The sequence below is a fragment of the Panicum virgatum genome, chromosome 5K, assembly GCF_016808335.1.
Source record: "Panicum virgatum strain AP13 chromosome 5K, P.virgatum_v5, whole genome shotgun sequence".
Taxonomy (NCBI): domain Eukaryota; kingdom Viridiplantae; phylum Streptophyta; class Magnoliopsida; order Poales; family Poaceae; genus Panicum; species Panicum virgatum.
Window position 1 is genome coordinate 3312794 of NC_053140.1, and position 22824 is coordinate 3335617.

Here is a 22824-nt window from a genome sequence, read left to right on the forward strand (position 1 = left end):
GTACAAGTACCAGTGTTACCATTTCAAAATTATCAACAATCTTTGTATGCTTCAGCCCTGCACAATTGGAGGATAGGATCCAAGTTATCTCATCGACGTTACTCTGGACCCAATGATGCTGAAGTTATAGGAATTCATAAATGCCGTTGTTTTCCTGGACCCTCGCCCTTGTTATGAACAAATGAAAAATAGTCAGAAGAAAATGAATTAAACTTCAGCACAGTGATTGTCAGCAACAATTCTCATAAAACATTCCAATTTCATGCCTTTTAACTTGAAGGATTTATATTTTATAGATAACAACATCAATTACTATTTCAAGGAAATAAGTTCAGTATAAATACAACAATGTGCGCTTAGATGACAGTTAAGATGTTTTTTTCTTGATGCAGTTTTGCCCTCTGAGGAGCTAACTGGTAGGGTACTTCAAACCATACCTAGAACATTACCTCCCACTGCACCTGCTTCTGCAGCATCTACTGTTGTCATTAACCCATGACAACGAAAACACAAATTGGCTCATGCGAATACCTTACATGTGGCCAGTAGTCACTTAGATAGTGAAACCAAGCAGATTAAGAAGTTTACAGAATTACTACTATATTATTATGTGTTGACGCAAAAATCAACACACTGGAATCCGATGGCAAGTGTTCGCCAAGCACGGAAAGTAGACCAAGCGTGCCAGTCAATCTGACCTGTTGATTGACAAGAAGACAGAGTAAACGTTAAATTCGAGGGCGTTCGGCTGGAGTTCCGATTATCCCTCAGATAGGTGTATCGACAAGCTTTGCCGATATAATACACGACAAAAGAATATTTAAATGCAAGCGTGTAATAAACGAGTGTGTCGGCAGGATCAGCCGATGCACTAGACGACAAAACCGGCTTTGAGTAGCCGATTATGCGTGTGTAACAAGATCTAAGCTACAAATGTGTAACTCAGATGATGTAAACTAAAAACAGATCTAAACCGGCTCTTGAGATAACAAAAGTGTTACTGCAAAACCTAAAGCCGATCTAATATGTTTTTAGGTGTGATAATGGCCAAAAAGCGTAGGAAAACGTACAAATCTAGCCGATATCGATAATTGGTGAATAAATTTAGACAAGACGACAACGATACGCACGGAAGTCAAAGCCTAAATATAATTCGATAACTTTTGAATAGATCTGAACGAAGCGACAGCGATGCGCCCTAAAGCTAAAGTTCAGATTTACTCGGTAAACGAAAACTTACCAGCAAATCAAGTCGCTCGAATGTGAGGCGTCCTTGATCAACTCGAAAGAACTCGCCGAAAAGAAAAAAAAAGTAGCGAAGTCGCCGAAAAGTAAATTGCAAGTAAAAAGTAGAGTTTGTTTGTTGTTCGTGTGATAAACCTTTAACAATGGACGAGGGCACATATTTATAGCCTAGGCTAACTTGACTGACAAGCAAAATCTAACCTAAAAAGAAATATTAAGATACATGGACTCTATTTGTCCTTTCTGTAGAATCCTTGCTAACGAAGCCTCCTGCCAATCTGTCCATCCCGGGCTCTCGCATATGCTGTATACACGCTGGCCTCCATGTTCTTTTATTTTGCCTCCACGTGCACTTGGCAGGCAATTATCTCAACATACATTTAATTATGGAAACCAGCCATATCTTTGCCCCTTGTTTGTACGCACATATCTCTTGCCGATACATGTTCACATAATCTTCTTCCTTTAATCCTCTAGCCTCTCCCGTACATGAAGCTTCCTTGGCTTTGATCTGCATGCTAGTCACCATGATTATTTAGCCAGATTAAGCCAAATAATTTCTATGCTACTAGCCGTATGCGAATTCTTGTTAACCTTTTGCTTCAATTGACTTTACGCGTGAATTCCCAGCTACCAGGCTTCCGGCTTCATCGGCAATAGCTGTTGACTATCGGCTTCCCTATTAACACAAAGAGCCGATTGCTTCATAATTCAAATTACATTGGATTTACCAAAAGATGTGTTGACGCAAAAATCAACGCACTGGAATCCGAGGGTAAGTGTTTGCCAAGCACGGAAAGTAGACCAAGCGTGCTAGTCAATCTAACCTGTTGATTGACAAGGAGACCGAGTAAACGTTAAATTCAAGGGTGTATCGGCTGGAGTTCCGATTATCCCTCAGATAGGTGTATCGGCAAGCTTTGTCGATACAATACACGACAAAAGAATATTTAAATGCAAGCGTGTAATAAACGAGTGCGTCGGCAGGATCAGCTGATGCACTAGACGGTAAAACCGGCTTTGAGTAGCCGATTATGCGTGTGTAACAATATTTATGCTACGAATGTATAACTCAGATGATGTAAACTAAAAACAGATCTAAACCGGCTCTTGAGATAACAAAAGTGTTGCTGCAAAACCTAAAGCCGATATAATATGTTTTTAGGTGTGATAATGGCCAAAAAGCGTAGGAAAACCTACAAATCTAGCCGATATCGATAATTGGTGAATAAATCTAGACGAGACGACAGCGATACGCCCGGAAGTCAAATCCTAGATAAACTCGATAACTTTTGAATAGATCTGAACGAAGCCACAGCGATGCGCCCGGAAGGTAAAGCTCAGATTTACTCGGTAAACGAAAACTTACCAGCAGATCAAATCGCTCGAATGTGATGCGTCCTTGATAAACTCAAAAGAACTCGCCGAAAAGAAAAGAAAAGTGGCGAAACCGCCGAAAAGTAAATTGCAAGTAAAAAGTAGAGTTTGTTTGTTGATCGTGTGATAAACCTTTTATAATGGACGAGGGCACATATTTATAGCCTAGGCTAACTTGACTGACAAGCAAAAATCTAACCTAAAAAGAAATATTAAGATACATGAACTCTATTTTCCCTTTCTGTAGAATTCGTGCTAACGAAGCCTCCTGCCGATCCGTCCATCCCGGGCTCTCGCATATGCTGTATACACGCTGGCCTCCATGTTCTTTTATTTTGCCTCCACGTGCACTTGGCAGGCAATTATCTCAACATACATTTAATTATGGAAACCAGCCATATCTTTGCCCCTTGTTTGTACGCACATATCTCTTGCCGATACATGTTCACGTAATCCCCTTCCTTTAATCCTCTAGCCTCTCCCGTACATGAAGCTTCCGTGGCTTTGATCTTCATGCTAGTCACCATGATTATTTGGCCAGATTAAGCCAACTAATTCCTATGCTGCTATCCGTATGCGAATTCTTGTTAACCTTTTGCTTCAATTGCCTTTACGCGTGAATTCCCAGCTACCATGCTTCCGGCTTCATCGGCAATAGCTGTTGACTATCGGCTTCCCTATTAACACAAAGAGCCGATTACTTCATAATTCAAATTACATTGGATTTACCAAAATCCGGTGTCAACACAGGCCCCCCAGTTTCGGAGTATGAAGACTTCATGCTTCGAAACTCTGTAATCCAATGTCTCAATTTGCTTGACCACTTCAGGAACTTGAGACCTCGGCTTTTCTGAAGCTGCCCTTTCATAGCCGATGCCCTTGTTCAAGCTTCTTTATCACAATTTTTCAAAGCCAACATGAAGAATCAAGTCAACCATATTCTTCCTGCTAAATAACTTGGGTTTTTGAAAGATTTTCTATTAAAATCAAAATAAAATTTTACTCCTCAAATGACTCTCTCATATTGCTCAATGTGTATGATTCCTTACCAAGGCATTGGTTCGCCTCTTTCCTCTCCCTTCTTCTAATAAGACTTTTTGGTGGAGCTCAGGGTAGGGAATGAAGAGAAAACATACTTGTACTACATATTTTGCAAAGTCAAAAACTGGATTCAATAGAGAAAACAAGTCATACAATCAGATCAAGATGTGCATGTGTGTGGAATTTTTCTAGATGAAACTCGCACCTTTTTCTGCATGACTCTATCTTTTATTTTGAGATATGGGCTATCTTTCTTTTCCTTTTTCTTTTTTTCCCATGCTTCGGGGCACGGATATTTTTTCTTTTTCTTTCGCATAGCACATATTCCTTTTGCAATATGTAGAATCATGTTAAAGCGATGGAGTATTTTGGTGTGAATGGCAGGCATGTTTTTGCGTAACTTCCAGTCTAGAAGTCAGCATGAGAATATATGGAGTGTACGTGATCTTGATCTTAAAACATGAAACGAATCTCACAAGGGTCACAAATAATTTGACAAAGCTCAATGCAAAACAAGCAGCATATGTGTGAGATTTTTAAAGACATGTCAATATATGGCTCTGGTAGGAATTACATATCATTGCGGAGCTAAGCTATTTTTTATTTTTCACAAAATAAAAACTCCAAGTATTTTTGCAGTAAAAAGTAAGGTTTCTTTGAGCATACCAGCATTGGCAGTGGGGCGGCAGCATCATAATCAGTCCCTGATGCTCAACAATCATCGGCTGCAGCATAACTAGAGCACCGGCTAATCATCGGCTTCTTGCATCTCCATTAGCCAATGCCTGAATCCACGACCCCTTCTGAATTTGCAATTATTGACCTTATTTTTCGTATACAACACAATGGTTGATCAGTCAAGTGACGAGCATCGGTTCATCAGGTGATCCCATCGGCTTACCCGAGCTGGGTTAGAGTAAGCAACCAGCCACAATGCCTCTCGCTTCGCGGAGTGTATGTACATGCCACCGCACAAGTATTGACTTGCTCGTATTGGACTCCAATCCTGCAGCTGTCTCGAATCACAGTTTCATCGGCTACATGGATCATTCAGGATGAGCCGATGAATAGAAACTTCAAAAGCTAATTAGCCGATTGCCTCACCTACTGCATCATCAGCTTTTCTTTCTGTTTCATCATGAAACCCTCATTTGATAAGGACGAAGTCATCTTCAATAGGCTGCCATCAGGTTATTCTCTGAAAGTTGATCCGATCAGAAATAAGTTTTCCATCTTTTCTCAGGACATGCATGTTATTTTTGCAGAATCCGAACCTAATAAAACCTACTGTATCTGTAGCTTCCTAACTTCGTCTCATTAGCCGATAATAAAAGAGACTTCCACTGGCCGGTGCCTCTATATACGTGATATATATATATATATATATACCTCCTCCTATGCAATATAGCTTGGATATCGGCCACGTACACACCCCTGACGGCTTCATCGTGTGTGAGATAATTCCCGCTAGCCGACTACTGTACGATCGGCTCCTGTTATTTGGGCCATCGTCTCTTTGCCGATCATCATTGGTGATTTGGTGAAAGATTCTGGACCCATCGATTAGGAAGCCATTGGCAATCTTCCAATCGCTGTAGCCACTGCCATCGATGCAATATAAAATATCTATCGGCCGCTGGCTCTTCGCAGCAACGAGGACTCCATATATCTGATATCTTCTTGCTAGCTTCCTCTTCATCGGCTTAATATTTTGCATGAGCCGATACTCCTTAAATGCCGGCTAGTGAGTCCATCGGCCATTTAAAATATTCCACGCCAAGCCGATAATTTTCAAGCTCGCATATATAACAGCCGTGATCTTCAATTACCATTAAAGAATTAATACCCCATTGACAATCATGCGAGCTGACAACAGTACGGTCACTTGATCTTTCATGTTCTCCGAAACCATCGGCTTCACTAGTAACTTATTGGCTTTTGATGATAATGCCAGCACCAATCAGCCGACACCCTCAGACTCAACAGATTAACCCATAGCCAATTGAAATAGCTCACCAGCTTTTAATATTTTAATAGTGCTCTGCTGGGGGTAGACTCGGTAACAAACTCATCAGCTTCGTAATCCAGCCAATACGTGACTTGTTCAATCATCAAGGCCGATGCAATCAGAGCCACCGATGCATTTGACATCAACTGTGTTGTAGAAACTAGGCTGTGTCACGCCCGCCGTTTGTGCCGTCGATATCCCACCTTCGGCAGTTCCATCTTGTGATCTGGTCTGATATCCCAGCGGCGGCATCATCTTCATCGGCGATGCGCCAGCTCCTTGAGCATCACAACATCGTTATGTCCAATTTGGGTTCGCGGAGATGCATGCACGCACATGTGCAAGACGTATGCCCACACCCTTGCCGTTGCTAGCTTGCTTCTTTCACTTGAAATTTTCTATCTTGAAATCGGCCATCGGCCACAATGACAATGTGTACTATATCTTCCGACTTCTTTCTGCAGCAAACAAGTTGTACGCAAGGTTAAGTTAATGGCTCTGCTTACACATTGCCTTGCGCCTTATGTCTGCTTTATATCCCTTCAATATCTGATTCCGGATATATGCAATTTGTTTTTCCAAACAGAGGAGCCATCGGCCTATTCATCTCCTGTTTATTTTCCATTGACCGATGGAACGTCTTGGAGCCGATGGAGATGAGAACAGCTAGCCGATGAAGGTGAAAGCATCAATTTAATTGCTTTCTAGTTCGTCGGCTTTACACATGGTCGGCTGTTACTTCTCTACTCGATCGACTGGCTCTCAACAAGCTTGTCATCACCCTGACAGAAAATACTAAGCAATATACCTCTGCAATTTAAGGATCAGATTCACTTGGATTTCATGGATGCTTTGTCTCAGCCTCTTTGCATTGAAGTTCTTTATGCCTTCTCAGATAGAGAACAAGAGGCGGCAATTGAAGTTGAATGAACTCGAGCTGATGAAGCAACTTGAAAGCATTCGCCAAGAAATTTATCAAAAGGACCAGAAGCAGAAACCTTCTTGGCCTTTATCTAGCTGATACATACTTTCTCCATAGCACTTGCGCCAATCAGTGTTATATTCATCAGCTTTGTATTTTCATAGAGCTAGCCTTTGAGACGGTGCATAAGTACACCATCTTCTGTCCCTTTAACCCCTTCGGATTAATCTTGGCACCTGAACTTGGCATACCATATTCATGACTCTTCGGCTGGCCATTTATTGAAATAACTAGTCTCCAATGTTTTGATCACTTCATCTCAAATCGGCCGAACTAAACTAATCATTTGGCCAATCACATACGGAGACAAACCCATAAACGGCCAATATATTTTTTCTGAAACACCATATCGGCTCTATTGGCTATTCGTATCAGCTGGTCCTCCATGAGCTGTATCTTCCCATCGGCTGTTTTGTACTCCCTCCGTTCGGAAATGATCTACATATTTTGACTAGAGAAAGTCATTCGAAGTAAAGTTTGACTTATTAATCACTCTTAGAATATAATGTCAATTACGAATAACTCAATGTCATCTCAAAACCTCTTTGAATACATATGTATTGACATAAATTTTATAAACTAATTATACATATAATTTAACTAATTATTAGTCAAAGTTTATAAAGTTTGACTTTTCCTAGTCAAAATACGTAGATCATTTCCGGACGGAGGGAGTAAATTGATAAACACATCGGCTCATGTACATATTTGCTTATTAGCCAATGATCAAACGAGACGGCCGATGGATTAACTTTCTAGCTGCCTTCTTATCCATTGGTTAATTTCTGTCCCCTTGACAACCCGCTATTTATGAGTAATTGATTGGTCCCTTAATCAGCTGCTTGCATGGTAAAGCAAAAATCTGTGCCGATAGAGTCACGTCTTGCCAGCCGATAAAACCAATCAATTTCCGTCATATAGTAGTATTCACTGGTCATCAAGGAGACAATAAAAATCCCAACGCCTTAGTATATTCACATATATCGGCCTCAAGCCTTCAACCGATTGGGCCATAGTCATCGGCCGATATACCACCGGCCTCTCTTTTGCCAATAAAATAATATAGTGACTTCAATATCCAGGTTATAGCAAATCTTTTCTGCTACTCCATCATCTGAATAAATATTTCTTTATATACCACTTTGTATTTATCCTGGACAATTCCATCGGCTATCGACATCAACAACTGAAGCAGATGTATCCGATTTGTTTAAACAAATGAATTTGCATGCACCAAGAAATAAATGACGTAATCTGATACCAAATCCATCTAAGTAACATATAGCCGATAGACTAATCTTCATCAGCTTTCAATATTAATATTATAATATGATTGTGTTCCACCATGGAGCCGATAGATGTACCAACTATCATGAAGCTATCGGCACACCTTTCCTGAATGCCTGTGTGCCGATGCAACTCTTTTCTTGCCATTGGATCAATATTCATTCAATATTATATCTAATCTCCAGATCAGCAATCCTATATGCACTTACTAGCCAATCAATCTTTATTGGCTGCGGTATTTGGTGCAGTAGCAACTCTGTCCACCTGGATCCCGGGGAAAATATTCTCCAAGTAGCCGATAATTCTGAGCAATATTTTTTTGCTCTTGATCACCTGGCTTCCACGGAAGACAAGTTCCAAGCAGCCGATATTCCTGAATAATATTTTTGGGAGGTGGGCAATAATTATTCCAAGAAAACATCTTCCTTGCCTCTTCAACCTCCATCCATCCATCGACCACTTCAGGCTGGAAGAATAAAATATTGACCATCCTTGGCAGATGACCATCAAGCATAACAATTTCCATTGATCCAGACCTCTCAGGTTCTTCTTTGACGTATGGGCATGAAGTCAGCTTTATATTCTTTACCCATTCAGTCAAGCTGATTTTAGCCTCTTCCTTCTTAATTGCTGGAGCTTCTTCTTCGTGAGGCTTTTCAAAGCTATGTTCTTCTTCACATTGGTCTTCGTCTTTGGATCTGCTAACCGAATTTTGTACTTTATAATCTGTGTCTCCTGATTTATCAGTCATTCGGGAATTCAACTTTTCAGACTCGACACATTTATTTTCGTTGTCCACTTTGGCCATGCAGAACGAAAACAAATCTTCGTTGACCCTCATCAGCTGTGCAAACTCCTCCCATTGAGCTTTTTCTTGCCTAATAGCCGATTGGACCTGATGATGGATTGATGGCTGAAGAACTGATGCTTGCGGCCAACAGCTACCTGACCGCTGTTGTTGATGAGTCATCGACTGTAGCTGCTGGACCGTTGACCATGGTTGCTGACCGGCCATCGGCTGCGGAGCCGATGCATAATATTGATGACCACCTGTCTGAGCTGATGTTTGATGCTGATAAACCATCGGCTGTGAGGTGTGATAATCAAATTGATGAACAATTTTATGAGCACCCACATGTTTGACTGTATTATTTGTCGTGCTTGTCAGGTTGTTAGTCCAGTTGATCATTGCTTGTTTCATAGCTTGCTCGAACATCTCCGTTGGGAAATTCATGATGATATCGTCGGGTCCCACCAGGCATGCCAAAAGATGTGTTGATACAATACAGTGCTTTCAGCACAACCAAGTCTGAACAATCTTTCCCGATAGAATATGCACATTCAAGTTAACTAGAAAGGCCTTCATGTGAATAATGTGTTCATGTTAACGCTAGCAAGCATATCATCTGCGCATAAACAGAATTAATAAAACATGTGCAAGAGGAGGAAGGAAGAACAAGGCAAAGTATTGAGGCAGATAAGATAAACAAGAAGACAAGCTTCTGGTTACAAATACACAAAAAGAAACAAAATATCTAACAGGAAAATAGCAGAGCAATGTTCTATAAAACATCACATTTCAAAGGCTGGATGGCTGAGAGATGCCCTCCTTGCCAAGAGGTCCAAGAAGAAGGTAGTAATTATATCCATGGAGACTCCATATGGAGATAACAAGATCTAAATGTAACGAAAACCATGCAGACCCACTAGCAAGTGACTAAATTAAAATAAACTACTCCTACAACAAATTTTGGAGTAGCTTAAATGCTATAATTTCTCCAAATTATCATGCAAAAAAGAAAACAGGACATTACAACTCTGTAGCAATCAATTATCAGGGCTTCGCTATTCCAACAAGGGAAAATAAGAGTGTTCTTATTAAATCACTACAAAAAATACTAAAGTCCAGATCAGAATGAACAAACATGTCTCAATTGAGCACAGCAAATGAAACCAATAATATTAACAAAAAACAGCAAACATGCAGGAAACAAAAGAAAGGATGGCCAGTGTCACAGCGAGACAAAAACAGTAACTGCATGAAAAAAATGGTGCTTCAGAGAGTTGCCGACAAATAGTTCTTGGGTTATTTTATTTCAACTGTAAACAGAAAGAACTGTTAGGAGACAGGCACAGAGAACAAATTATTATGTTACAATGCAGTCATGAAAACTCCAAGTTGGAGCAGTGTACATTCAACTCTCTTACGTACTAGCCTTCAGCCCAACTTCAAATAATCTTTTTTTTAGATCCCCAACTTCAAATAATCTTGCAAAAACTTTTTGTGGCATGGAGCAATCCATTCATACTGTATCAGTATCCACAAGATAATCTGAGAAATGAGAAACCCTACTTTGATCATATATATAAGTGAAAGATCTCTATTCTCGCTATGTGGCTTTCATCATAGAAGCTAAACAAAGAGCAGTTGCAACATTTGTTTACTAGCACAGTACCAAATGACGATGGAAGCACACAAACATAGGAACAGAATACCTATAAAAAAGTACAAACAGTAAGATAGTATGGCAAATAACTGGTGAACTTGCAAGGTGGTAAGGACTTTTCACTGCTCGCATATATCATATGCTACCACACACAAGTTTTTGTTACACTTATATGTTGGGATGTGTAACTGGGTACATCTATATTTATGAGATTATGCATATTCAAGCCTGGCACATTACCAGGTAAGAAATGATATAAGACCCAACAAAGTTATCATAATGAAATACAAAGGTCTAAAGGTGTACCATGAGACTTGGAGCCATCCATATGTTATCAATAGGACGAGCATCACCATCATCATCTCAAGCAGAAATTACAGAGCTCAAATGAACTCTCGAGAAAAAAACCCAGCACAGGGGAGCCACTAAAGGTTTGACATGAATCGTGTTACCAAATGTTGTCCCTAAAGAAATGATACTCTCTACTAGCAGCATTTTTATTCAGATACAGTGAACAGCTGCTAGTGACAGAAGTCTAATTTAACAGGTACAACAACAACCAAAAGAGAACACCAGGCAGCAGCATGGCCTTACTCCTGAAACCACAGCTCAGATGTGTATACATGCTCATTTGCTCGATAAAAGGATCGTGCCAGGAAAAGAAGCTGAACCATTGTTCGGAGCGGGCTTCAAATTGAGAATGGAAGCCATGACATTGTATATCTCCACATTCTCAAATGAGGGCACAGTTCTACCCCCATGGAAACGAGGTCCATGTGCCGCGAAGATGGTCCTCATTGAGAAGAAGGCATTGTCATACCCATGTGCCCCTCCACATTCCTTCCTCTTGGAACGTTTCATCTCCACTTTATAGCCTTCCTCTACTAGCCCGATGATTGGTGGGATCCTGTAATTCTCTGAGTAATGCAGGCGAGAAGGCAAATTCTCCTTCAAGTACATTCTCATATATTCCCCATTCTCCACCTTACCAGACCCAAGCCCCTCGTTCATGGATTTTTTTTATTTTTTAATACGATTTTTTACTGAAATTACGGAATAATACTTTGGATTTGAGAAATTTCAAAACTAGTATATTGTCGTCTGTCCGGCAGATGAAATTCAAATTTCGTCGCCCGGGAAGACGAAATATATAGATTTCGTCCGTTCAACGGACGAAATTAATATTCGTCCACCCATTAGACGAAAATGCATGGAATTAGACGAAAATGCATGTAATTTACGATTTTCGTAGACGAACGGCGGACGAAAATAGAGATTTCGTCCACTGGGTAGACGAAATTTATTTTCGTCTGCCCATCAAACGAATTTTAGTTAGATTTTTTTATTTTCACTTTTTTTATGGCTCTCAGAATTCGACGGCAGCCTCGTCAGGTAAAAAAGTTCGTGCGTCATTTTTTTACCTTGCCTCCACATGTTTCTTTGCTGATGCCTGATGGAACAAATCGATACTACTCTGCTGCCGAGTTTTTTATTTTGTTCAAGGGAGCAGGAATGCACGTAGCACACGCTTTCAATTTGCAATCATCACACATCAGATCAGTCTGCTGCCAAGTTTTTTATTTTGTTCAAGGGAGCAGGAATTACCTATGCACGTAGCACACGCTTTCAATTTGCAATCATCACACATCAGATCAGAGTAGTATCGATTTGTTCCATCAGACATCAGCAAAGAAACATGTGGAGGGGTAAAAAAAATGACGCACGGACATTTTTACCTGACGAGGCTGCTGTGGAGTTCTGAGAGCCATAAAAAAAATGAAAATAAAAAAAATCTAACTAAACTTCGTCTAATGGGCAGACAAAAATAAATTTCGTCTACCCAATGGACGAAATCTCTATTCTCGTTCGCCGGGTAGACAAAATTTAGTTTCGCCTACGAAAATCATAAATTACATGTATTTTCGTCTAATTCCATGCATTTTCGTCTAATGGGTGGACGAATATTAATTTCGTCCGTTGAACGGACGAAATCTATATATTTCGTCTTCTCGGGCGACGAAATTTGAATTTCGTCTGCTGGACAGACGACAATATACTTAGTTTTGAAATTTCTCACATCCAAGGTATTATTCCGTAATTTCAATAAAAAATCATATTAAAAAATAAAAAAATCCCTAGTTCATCTTGGCCACAACCTCAGCCGGGGACACACCATCTGGCGGCCTGATTGCCAGCAATGGCGTCATTGACAGAACCCAATCTTTCTCCAGCGCAATCCATGGAGCCAACTCTTCAAAAACACAAGCTTCTTGGCCCTGTTTGGTTACGGGTGTAGCACGGGTAGCACGGGAAGCCCGGGTGGAACCAAACGAGACGGGCTGACATAGGCTTTGTTGGGCTAGTGGGGCCAACGCCGGACGCAGCATTGTGTACACGGGTTAGGGCACCCAACACTCCCAGCGCTCTGACCGCTCCCCCCCCCCCCCCCCGCGCAAGGAGCGCCGCCCCGCAGGAGCGCATCCGGCCCCACAGCGCTCCCCCCCGACCCCTCCCCCGCCCCCCGCCGCAAGGACCGCCGAGCGCCGCCCCCCAGGAGCGCATCCGCGCCGGCCGGCCCCTAGGAGCGCATCCGCGCCGCGCCCACCGCCACGCAGGACCCCCAGCGCTACCCCCCCCCCCCCCGCCCCGCAAGGAGTGCCGCCCCGCAGGAGCGCATCCGGCCCCCCAGCGCTCCCCCTCGACCCCTCCCCCGCACCCCGCCGCAAGGACCGCCAAGCGCCCCCCCCAGGAGCGCATCTGCGCCGGCCGGCCCCTAGGAGCGCATCTGCGCCGCGCCCACCGCCACGCAGGAGCGCATCCGCGCCGGGCCCCCTACCCCACGCGCGCGCCACGGAAGGAACGCCTCCCGCCGCCGCCGATGGGACCCGCTGGAGGCCACCACGCGCGCTGCTTCCTCGATCCCCACGGACGCCGGGAACTAGATCGGCTGAACAAGCGGCTCCATCCACTACCTGACCGAGGTCATGGCCCGATCTGACGATGGCAATGTGTGGGATTTCCTCTCCCTGGGGGACACCCACCATGCTGCCGGCGGGGACTGCGCTTCGTCGTCCAACACCGGCGCGCAAGGGTCAGGCCAAGCGCCGATGCCTCCTCCCGGCACAGATCTGCCACCGCCGGTCCCTCCCCCGACGGCAGGCGGATACGGCCACTTCCCGCTCTCGCAGGCCTACGCCGGCCACCATCTGGCGCCGCATCCAGTGACCGGCTTCGACCTCAATGCTTCGAGCTCAGCGGTAATAGAGCGATCCTTCGGTGTGTTAAAGATGAAGTGGCGCATATTGTTGGGTCTCCCTCACTATTCTGAGCGCAAACAGACACAAATCATATTGGCTTGTGTGTGGGCTGCATAACTTCATTATAGAGAATGACAGTCATGATGTAGACTTCAGTAGGGACGAGCCAGAGGTGGCATTGCCAGAGACGGATGAAAATGATGATGAACCAGAGGAGTACGGTACAGCAGCGCTAGTAAATGAAGATGGCAACATGAATGCACTGCGTGATGAGATAGCTGCCGCCTGCCTCTTGGCTTCACGTTTGTGACCTTTGTTTGTTATGTTTGTCATGTTTGTCTCTATTTCTTGAATATGTCAATTATGATCGGTGTGCATGTGTGGACATTTTTTATTACCGCAATAATGATGTGTGTGCATGACTGTATTCTACAATACTGTAGTTGTGAGATCTCTGTACTGTAACGGAAATATTATGATTTTTTTCCATGTGTAATACTTAATCTGACATTTTTCATAGGCCAATATAAGGTATGTTGTGTGCATGCAGCAAAATTGGTTGCTTTGTGCTAACTTGTAGCACAAACCAAACAAGTGTTATGCTAGCTGTGCTACTTGTGCTACCTCCATACTAGTTTGTGCTACTTGTCCTACCCTTATCGCATGTTCCGACCATACCATGATCCCCCAACAATATAATGTTCACATCCTCAAACACTCCCTGGCCTCCAAACCGGCAATGAGCCATCCTAGCATCTCATCTACGTGGATAACCGCATCAGTGATTGCCGGTTCGTCAGGACCCACCTGGTGCCCCTGATGATCAGGATCTTCAAAGTACAGGGTTAGGAACTGTGGCATTTCGTCAGACGGGAGATCAAAGTAACCAAGGATGGTGTCGACCCTGTCCTCAAATGGCACCGAGCCATTGTAGTGGCGGCAGTACTTGTCTGGGCAGTTCCAGGAACCCTTCTGGACCTCCGAACCCGGCCAGAAGAATGTGGCGGCCAGCATGCCCTGGGCGGCAGCGGTGGCCCAGAGCGGCTCCCCTCCCCACCACTTGGGATCATGGTTGGCCATGCTGAAGTGGTCCCCTGAGATTGGGTCGGGGAAGTAGTTGTTGATGATGCAGTGGGAGGAGGGGTAGAGGCTGGTGACGATGGAGTAGTGGTTGGGGAATGTGAGCGTGGGGAAGACGGGGATCAAGCCCTCGGCGGCGGAGGTGCCATTGGCGAAGAGGCGGCGGATGTGCGGGAGGGGGGCCTTGAACTGGTACCCGAAGCGGAAGCCATCCGAGGATATGAGCAGCACCACCGGCTTCTGGAGCTTGGAGAGCGGCCGCGCGGAGGATGAGGAGGAAGGCGGTGGCGGCGCCGAGGGCGGCGGCGGCGGCGGCGAAGGCGGCAGTGACGAGGAGCAGGAGGCGGGAGGCGGTGAGGCGTTGGGATGCAGGCACGGAGGGCTGGAGGAGAGCAGCGGTGAGGGGCGGCGAGTCACCTGGGGTCCGGAGCTTGCCGGAGATGGGCGGAGACGCCATCGCCGTCGCTGATGATGCTGTTGCTGCTATGGGCTTGGATTTTTTTCCCTTTGGAGAGGTGAGTGAGTGGACCGGATCTGACTGACAATGAGGACGACGGTCGTGTTTGCTAGACGGGCCTCTAGCGTCGTGGGCTCGAGAGAGTCCAGGAATTATAGAGCCCGTGGACCAGTTTGTTGGGAAACAGTACATTGCCCATCTGAACATTTAAGAATGCTTGTTTTCTAGGAAAATTTCAATATCAATAAATATAGTATTCTAGGAATATTTTAGAAAACCTATTCTCCCTCACGGTAAGAGAGGCGTAAATAAAGTATATATATGTGTGGCTACCAAAGAGGTTGTGTACAATCCTAACCACTGTATTGCTACCTAAGACTTTTTTTTGGTGTATATCCGTACACTCTACGTCTACGAGATACAGCAGTAATGATTTAGATTAAGGTGGCACATTACCCCCTATGCTTGATCAATTCCTTTTAATTAGTATTGATACATTTCCACAGATTAGATATGATCTAACATGATCATGCTATTTGGCCCCCATAAGTTCATTTTACAGCTGCCTTCAAATTGTACCAACCAGTTAAACACATCCACCCTACTCCCACCCCGTCTTCGTTAAAAACAAAGATACGAAAACATTGGTTTTAATTTAATTTTCGTAAACATGTAGACTACCTCTCTACTGCGTGTGAGTAAAATGCTTTGGTAATGCATGGGCGAGCTTGAAATGCACTAGAATAATAATCATCAGGCTGGTCTCGACCGCTCGATGCACCTACCCCAAGCCCGGCGGCAGCCGGCAGCGGCACCGGTTGCCATCCATCCAGGACAGTTTGGTTTGGTTCCGCCGGTCCACGCCTAGTAGGCTCCGGAAACTAACGTTCCCGTGTCGCGCAAGCGCAACTGGCACTGGACGGTGGACCACCCCCTCCAGTACGGCATCGCATCGTCCTCGCGTGCCCATTCGTTGATCCCATCGTCTTCCGGTCTCTCCCCCCTTCCCCGATCCCCTCCCGGCCTCCCCACTCCGATCCGATCCAATCCCCCCCGCCGCCGCCGGCCATGTCCAAGTACGGCACCATCCCCACCTCCTCCTCCGCGGGCGGCGGGGCGCCCCTCGGGGGCGCCTCCCCGCTCGACTTCATCTCCCGCGCCAAGGCCCGCGGCGCCTCGGCGCTGGCCACGCGCCGGCCCTGGCGCGAGCTCGGGGACATCCACGCCATCGGCCTGCCCCCGAGCCTCGGCGACGCCTACCTCCGCGTGCGCGCCAACCTCGCCCACTTCGCCATGAACTACGCCATCGTCGTCCTCGTCGTCGTCTTCCTCTCCCTGCTCTGGCACCCCGTCTCCCTCATCGTCTTCCTCGTCTGCATGCTCGCCTGGCTCGTCCTCTACTTCCTCCGCGACGACCCGCTCGTCTTCTTCGGCCGCGTCGTCGCGGACGGCTACGTCCTCGCCGCGCTCGCCGTCGTCACGCTCGGCCTGCTGCTGCTCACCGACGCCACCGCCAACATCCTGTCCTCGCTGCTCATCGGCCTTGTGCTCGTCGTCCTCCACGCCGCGCTGCACAAGGCGGAGGACAACGCCGACGACGAGGTCGGACGCTGGTACGCGCCGGTGCCTCAGCAGCCGTCGCACTAGGTCAGGTGTGAGATCGCCCCGCCCTCTGATTCGTCTTCCTTGTCCGTCCTCCATTAAGATGATTGTTTAATGCTGGTGTATGATCTGTTAATGACTCGATATCTTCTTGTCAATTGTCATGCTGTTGGTAGTTGCCATCCGCTCTTGGACATGAGGCACTTGGACTAATGCTTCTCTTCTCTTTCCACGAATTTTACTTGTGCTGTAGCCTTTGATAAATTAGAGCAGCTAATTGTGCAATTAGAGCTCCGATTGGCACAATCATGTGCAATTGTGTTGACTTCAATTAGTGTCTTGAAGAAGCACTGCATGGTCAAATCGATTGCCCCTCGCCGAAGGTTTTCATATGCTGTATCATCAGTCATTGTCATTCCGTCGCCCTCTCCACTCTCTGAATTTCCCAGACTGTCAGCTGATAATTTCCCCCTTTTCAAACATAGATTGAGACTTTTTGTATTTATATGTACAGGGTATGTTGACACCCTGTAATGACGAAATGAAGAAACCTAAGTGTCTACATGACATGTGAGAAATCTGAAAATGTCTAGCCGAATTAGGTTCAATTGAGAATATGCTAAGGTAGCATCATCCCAAGCACTTGTCACTATCATCTTAATCTTCCCCAAAGCATTCAAAATAACTCTTTGCATCATGTCATCCCTTTCGCATCTAATATTTTCCCTGCCCCCTGGTAGTTGCCAATTGTATATCTGTTTATCAGCTTGCCTGAAAAGTCACTGCAAGCTCGAGCCAAATGGTTTGGACGTGGGGCAGCAGTTTTGGGGATGGTTGGATTGACAAACCTGGGCCATTAGGGTGCTAATTTTATTGAGAGTCAGAAGCTTGGGAAGGGGTTGGGAGCAGCTCCATCCCCACTTGCTCTTGGCATTAGAGAGGTACAGCTAATCAACAGTTTAATTCAAGCTGCTTAGCTGTTTGCCGAGGCTGCTGACTTTGGGAACAAACCTTCAAAATTAGAATGTAAGCTCAATTGGTCTAACTTCTGCGAGGCCTGGTGCGCTGGCTTGCTTTGAGAAACATTTTCTGTTGTTCCATTTCATTTTTCTATTTCCAAGCAGCCATGTTTTTTCGGAACTTATTAACTAGATCTCTTTCCAATAAATGTACAGTTTGCATTCCAGGTTCATTTTTCCAGTTCCTAGCAACCATGATTTATGGACTTACAATAATTAGATTTCGATGGCACTTTCCTTATTTGTGATGGGGCATGTTGTTCAGATGCATCATAAACTTGCTTTGACATCCATATAGTTCCATTCCTACTTATTCTCTTGTGGCAAAATAGCCGAATTTGTCCCTTGCTTGGCTCAGTTTCGTCCCTCAACTATGAACATGTCTGATTCAGTCCTCGAACTATCCAAATCGGTCCAATTTCGTCCATTCGCTGATATTGCTTGCCACGTTGGTCGCCTTGTCACCTGCCCAATCAACTAAGGTGTAAAATACTCTTTTTACCCTCCATAGAGCAGCTCACACCCAGGCAGGTTCCATCAATTAGAGGTTGCACGTCCCTATCCTCTGTCCGCCTCTAGCAGCTCGCCCTTTGTTTCAAAACTTAGTCCCAGCAATGGCCGCCTTCATCTTCATTGCACAAGCATCAGCAAAGGCAGCTGCTAGTGGGAATGCATCTTTTATAATCAAGACTAGTGCTGGCATGGCTGCTGGGACATCTGCAAAGGCAACCATCAATGTTTCAGGAGGAACTGGCTCATCCAAGATTCGATCCACTTCAACTGGCCGTGGAGGACAAAGCAGCTCCTCTGGAAAAAAAAATTAGGAAAACACATAATGTCATCTTAGAAGAGCAATAGAGCATCATGTAGTTTGAGTGCCCAGTGCATGACACATGTATCATTTGCATTAAACATTGGCATGGTCTGTCGCTTTGAATGAATAACTACTTTAATTATTTCAACTGGAGACATGCTTATAATGATATCAAACAAACATTACAATTGACGGAAGCTATCCTATCTAGGGGCGAGCGGCTCTATGGAGGGTAAAGGGGGTATTTTTACACCTTAGCTCACTGGGCAGGTACGAGATGAGCCAACATGGTGTGCCAACATCATCGAATGGGTGAAATTGGGCGGATTTGGATAGTTCGAGGACTGAATTGGACGTTTTCATATTTGAGGGACGAAATTGAGCCAAGCACGATAGTTCATGGACGATTTCGGCTATTTTGCCTTCTCTTTTTTGTTGCAGTTATTTCCATCATATGATATGATAATTGACTGAGCATATGCATTCCATAAACCCTTGCCTGAACCTGAGTGCAAATGAGGATGAAAGTCATCTATTGCCATACGTTTAATGAGATTAGTTACAAACTTTTCTAGAAGTGTCATACAGAAATACAGATCTTCTGTTGATTTTTTTTAAAAAAAACGAATATGCACAATGTTTTCCTATTATATGATATAAGAGTATTTTTTTGTTGAATATTCACACAACAACCCAGAAATGAAATATCAATAATCGTGTCAAGTTCCATTGACCTGCACATACATTATTATCAGTTAAATTTGTGGCTAAGAGATTGTGTGAGCTGTGTTTGATTGATGACCTATCAAGTTGACTTGAAAGATCATTGTGAGACATGGAAATAAATGAAATCGAGAGATAATGAAACTAGTATTATTGAGTGAACTTCAAAATTGGAATGCATGATGGCCTATGGTCTTCTTAGTATGGTGTTCCCTTTCTGTTCTCTCATGAATCATGAAGTTAAGCATTCACTGTGTTCTTGTTGAAGTCTGACAAATCCCCATTGTGTTTTGCAGGAGCTGAGTTGTAACATGCTGTTCACGCCCACTTTTGTGATCTTTGGTTCGAAGCTTCTCCTTTTCCCATGTACCAAATCCGGACTAAAGTCTACTGTACATTTTGAGTTCGAGAAATGTGATGGCCGGGACCTGTGTTTTTATATTGTTACGGTCACCATGTAGGCAATGTTGATGCTCAAAGATGGCTTCGGTTTCTGTCATACCATCTTTCTTAGCATGAAGAAAAATATTGTTAGTTGGTTGGTGGTTGGTGCTGATTTGGTATGAGAGAAGTACTACTGCCGGCAACCAGCAGAACAAAGTTGTAGGATTCTCAATCTATTTTTCATCTATTATTTTCGGTTCTTACATGATAACCAGTGAAGATGCGTTGTTCTTTCAGGTGACACAGGGGCACCCCACGCCGCCGCCCGCCACCCCCCCCCCCCCCGACTAACCGCCTCCGGTGGCCGCCGCCGTCGGCGACCGTCAGGGCGGCGGCGGCGGCCTGCGGCTGAGCTGAAGTCAGCCCAGCCCGCGCCCTCTCGTCCTCTCCTCTATCCCCTCCCTCCTCCTGGTCTGTGTCCTCGCCGTTTCTCCGCCGCCGCCGGATTTGGCCGCCTCGCCAGATCCGGGCCCCATGTGGCTGGATCCGCAGTCGCTCGGGTGGGGCGCGGCTCCGTCGCCGGCTCGGTTGGTGGGGTGCTGCCCTTGCCGCTGCCACTTGGGGTTTGGGGGCCTTCGGCCGTCGCCGCCTGCTCGGTGGCCGGGGGCTGCTACCGCGCCGCCGCTCGCTCGGGGCAGGTCCCCTCTCGCGCCGCCACCCCGTGGTGGCAGGGGGGCTGTGGCCGCGCCGCCGCCCTTCCTGCGGGTCTCGTCTAGTGTGGGGATGGCTGCCCGCGGTTGGCCTCCGGCTTGGGGCGGCCGACGTCCTTTTCCCCATCCGGTTGGTTGCCCCCGTTGTTCAGCCTAGTTGTGGTGCTGGTGTGTTCCCCCGCGCCGCGTCAACCTGGTCCCTGCGCGGCGGCATCTACTGTCTTCGGCTTCGGGTTGGGTTTGGGGTGAAGGCGAAAGGCTTGGTTCGCTTGCGGGCCGGTGACGTCACTTACCTTGTTGAAGGCGTCACTCTCCTCCCATTTACCCACCTCTTCGGTGAGATGTCCAGGTGAAAACCTAGACCATGTTGGTCGGACGATGGCGGCGCTTTTTTGCGTCGCTCACTTCTTGAAGGCGTCGTCTTGGAAGCTCTTACCGGTGGTGGTCTACGGCTCTTCTCGGAGACAATTCACTTCTGTGCCTGCCCTCGCTTAGCTTCCTCTGCATCGTCAAGGTCGCATTGGTCTTTAGTTGCGGATGCTTTGCCGCTGTGCTGCTCTTTAGGCGGATGCTTTGCCGCCGCCGTCTTTGGCTGGAGTTCCCTTCGGGCGGATGCTTTGCCGTCGTTGTTGGTTGGTCGGGTAGATGCTTTGCCATCTTGTTAGGGTTGCAGATCTTTGCTCCTTTAGCGGTGCAGTTTCTTTTAGCAGGTTCAATTGTGTGGGTTCGGCTAGGTTCGCGGGTTCGGGTGCTGTTCTGTGTTGTCATGGTGTTTTCTCGCTTGTGTGTGTTTCTTCAGTATTTCTCTGGTTTTAGTCCTTTGTGCTCTTGTGTTGGTCAACTTCTATTTGACCGCATAAGTTTGTGTTTGTAACTGCTTTCTTCTTAATGAAAAATATGCTCAGGCACGGTCGCGAAAAAAAATAACCAGTGAAGATGCACGGCCACAAACACATGTTTAAGTCAAATTATTTGAAAAAATAATTGAATGTATAAACTATAATAAAAGTTGAAACAACGAAATATTTTCTCACTAAGATTAGGTCTACCGTAATCCTCATAGAGGATCCACTTTCTAGGTCCAGAGGTTTGACGAAAGGAATGGAGATTCATTTTTATGATATATAAGAAAAATGTTTCTACCAAAATCTTAATAACTTTTACACCATTCACTTTCATTAACCCACCTCTTGTACTCACTTATTACTTTTCTTTGGTACACACTTTACTTTTATTTGCACATGTAACTTCATTATTTATTTTGGAAGGATAATTATTGACATTATTGTTTTATAAAAGAAAAGAAAAGATGTGTATTATTTTTAGAAGTAAAATAAATGATATTGTTGTTTGATGGAATGAAATTAAATACGTGCCCATACATCTCCACTATATAGCATATAATAGATGAGTGCCCGTGAGAAGAAAAAAATTATGAACAAACACATCAACGACCGATAAGTATTCAAACATAACTGAGATAAACCAAATCTGTAGGGACACTGTTGTCACAGAGTCCAACTAAATATGCAAACAAATGTACAGTGAAGATTTTACCTTTTGATGACGTCATTGCACCAACGTCTATAACACAACAGTGTCGGTTCAACCGGTCGTGGAGGCTTTGTCACTTTGCCCTTACCATGCTCTCTGGACAATGGTGAGACCATTGCACCGATGCCTCTCCTTGAACCGTCGGTTCAACTAGTGCTATAGGAGTTTCTTCACTCGTATTAGTATTGCACCGACGCTCAATTTGCATGCCGTCGTTTTAACCGCTGTTGTAGGAATATTTGCTTGATCTTCTGAGCGTTGCACCGATGCCTCTGAACCCATGGTCGTTTTAACCTATCGCATTGGTACCGTTCTTCTTCACTCGGCCTTCAATTGCACTATCTGTTGCACCAACCCATTATATATACTGGGTGCCGGTTTAACCGGTGCTTACTGCTTGCAGTCTGCTTCTACTCGTCCATCTCGTCAGGGCGGCCAGCCCGGGTCCTTGGCCTTCCCCACTTCACCCTGCAACTCCTGGATCCCCAACCCCACTGCGCAGCCCCCTCACCGACACGGAACATCGCCGCTGCAGTCAGCCCGTGGCTTGGCCACAGCGGCCGGCCATCTCGGATCCTCCCCTCGCCGGCCAATGGCCCGAGGAGCACCACCCCTCACTCCTCATGCCACGGTCGCCAGCCAGACCCTGGGACGGCTAGAGCATAGTGCTCCGCAGCGGCTCCCGTGGCCATGTTGCGGACGAGGCGGCGTTCGCTTGTTTCGGCCATCCGGGCGCGGAGCGGGCCAGACAGACGGCCACTGCATCATCGACGCATGACTTTTTTTTCGCGATCGTGCCTGAGCACATTTTTCATTAAGAAGAAAGCAGTTACAGAC

At 45.4% G+C, this 22824-nt stretch overlaps 1 protein-coding gene and 1 pseudogene across 5 annotated transcripts; one reads left to right on the top strand and one right to left on the bottom strand.

The window, feature by feature from the left end:
- Positions 1–11014: 11014 nt before the first annotated feature.
- LOC120705704 lies at positions 11015–15181 on the bottom strand (annotated as a pseudogene).
- Positions 15182–16109: 928 nt separating this feature from the next.
- Positions 16110–19955, top strand: LOC120705705 (PRA1 family protein F3-like). Of its 5 annotated transcripts, none has more exons than XM_039990187.1 (2): positions 16110–16833; positions 17298–18764. In XM_039990187.1, the coding sequence occupies exon 1, from the start codon at positions 16250–16252 to the stop codon at positions 16826–16828; it is 579 nt and encodes a 192-aa protein (XP_039846121.1). In that variant the 5' UTR covers positions 16110–16249; the 3' UTR covers positions 16829–16833; positions 17298–18764. The 5 variants fall into 5 exon arrangements, with proteins under 5 accessions (XP_039846121.1, XP_039846123.1, XP_039846120.1 ...); XM_039990189.1 differs by having other exon boundaries at positions 16110–16828; XM_039990186.1 differs by lacking the exon at positions 17298–18764 and adding an exon at positions 16877–17201 and having other exon boundaries at positions 16110–16836.
- Positions 19956–22824: the final 2869 nt, after the last annotated feature.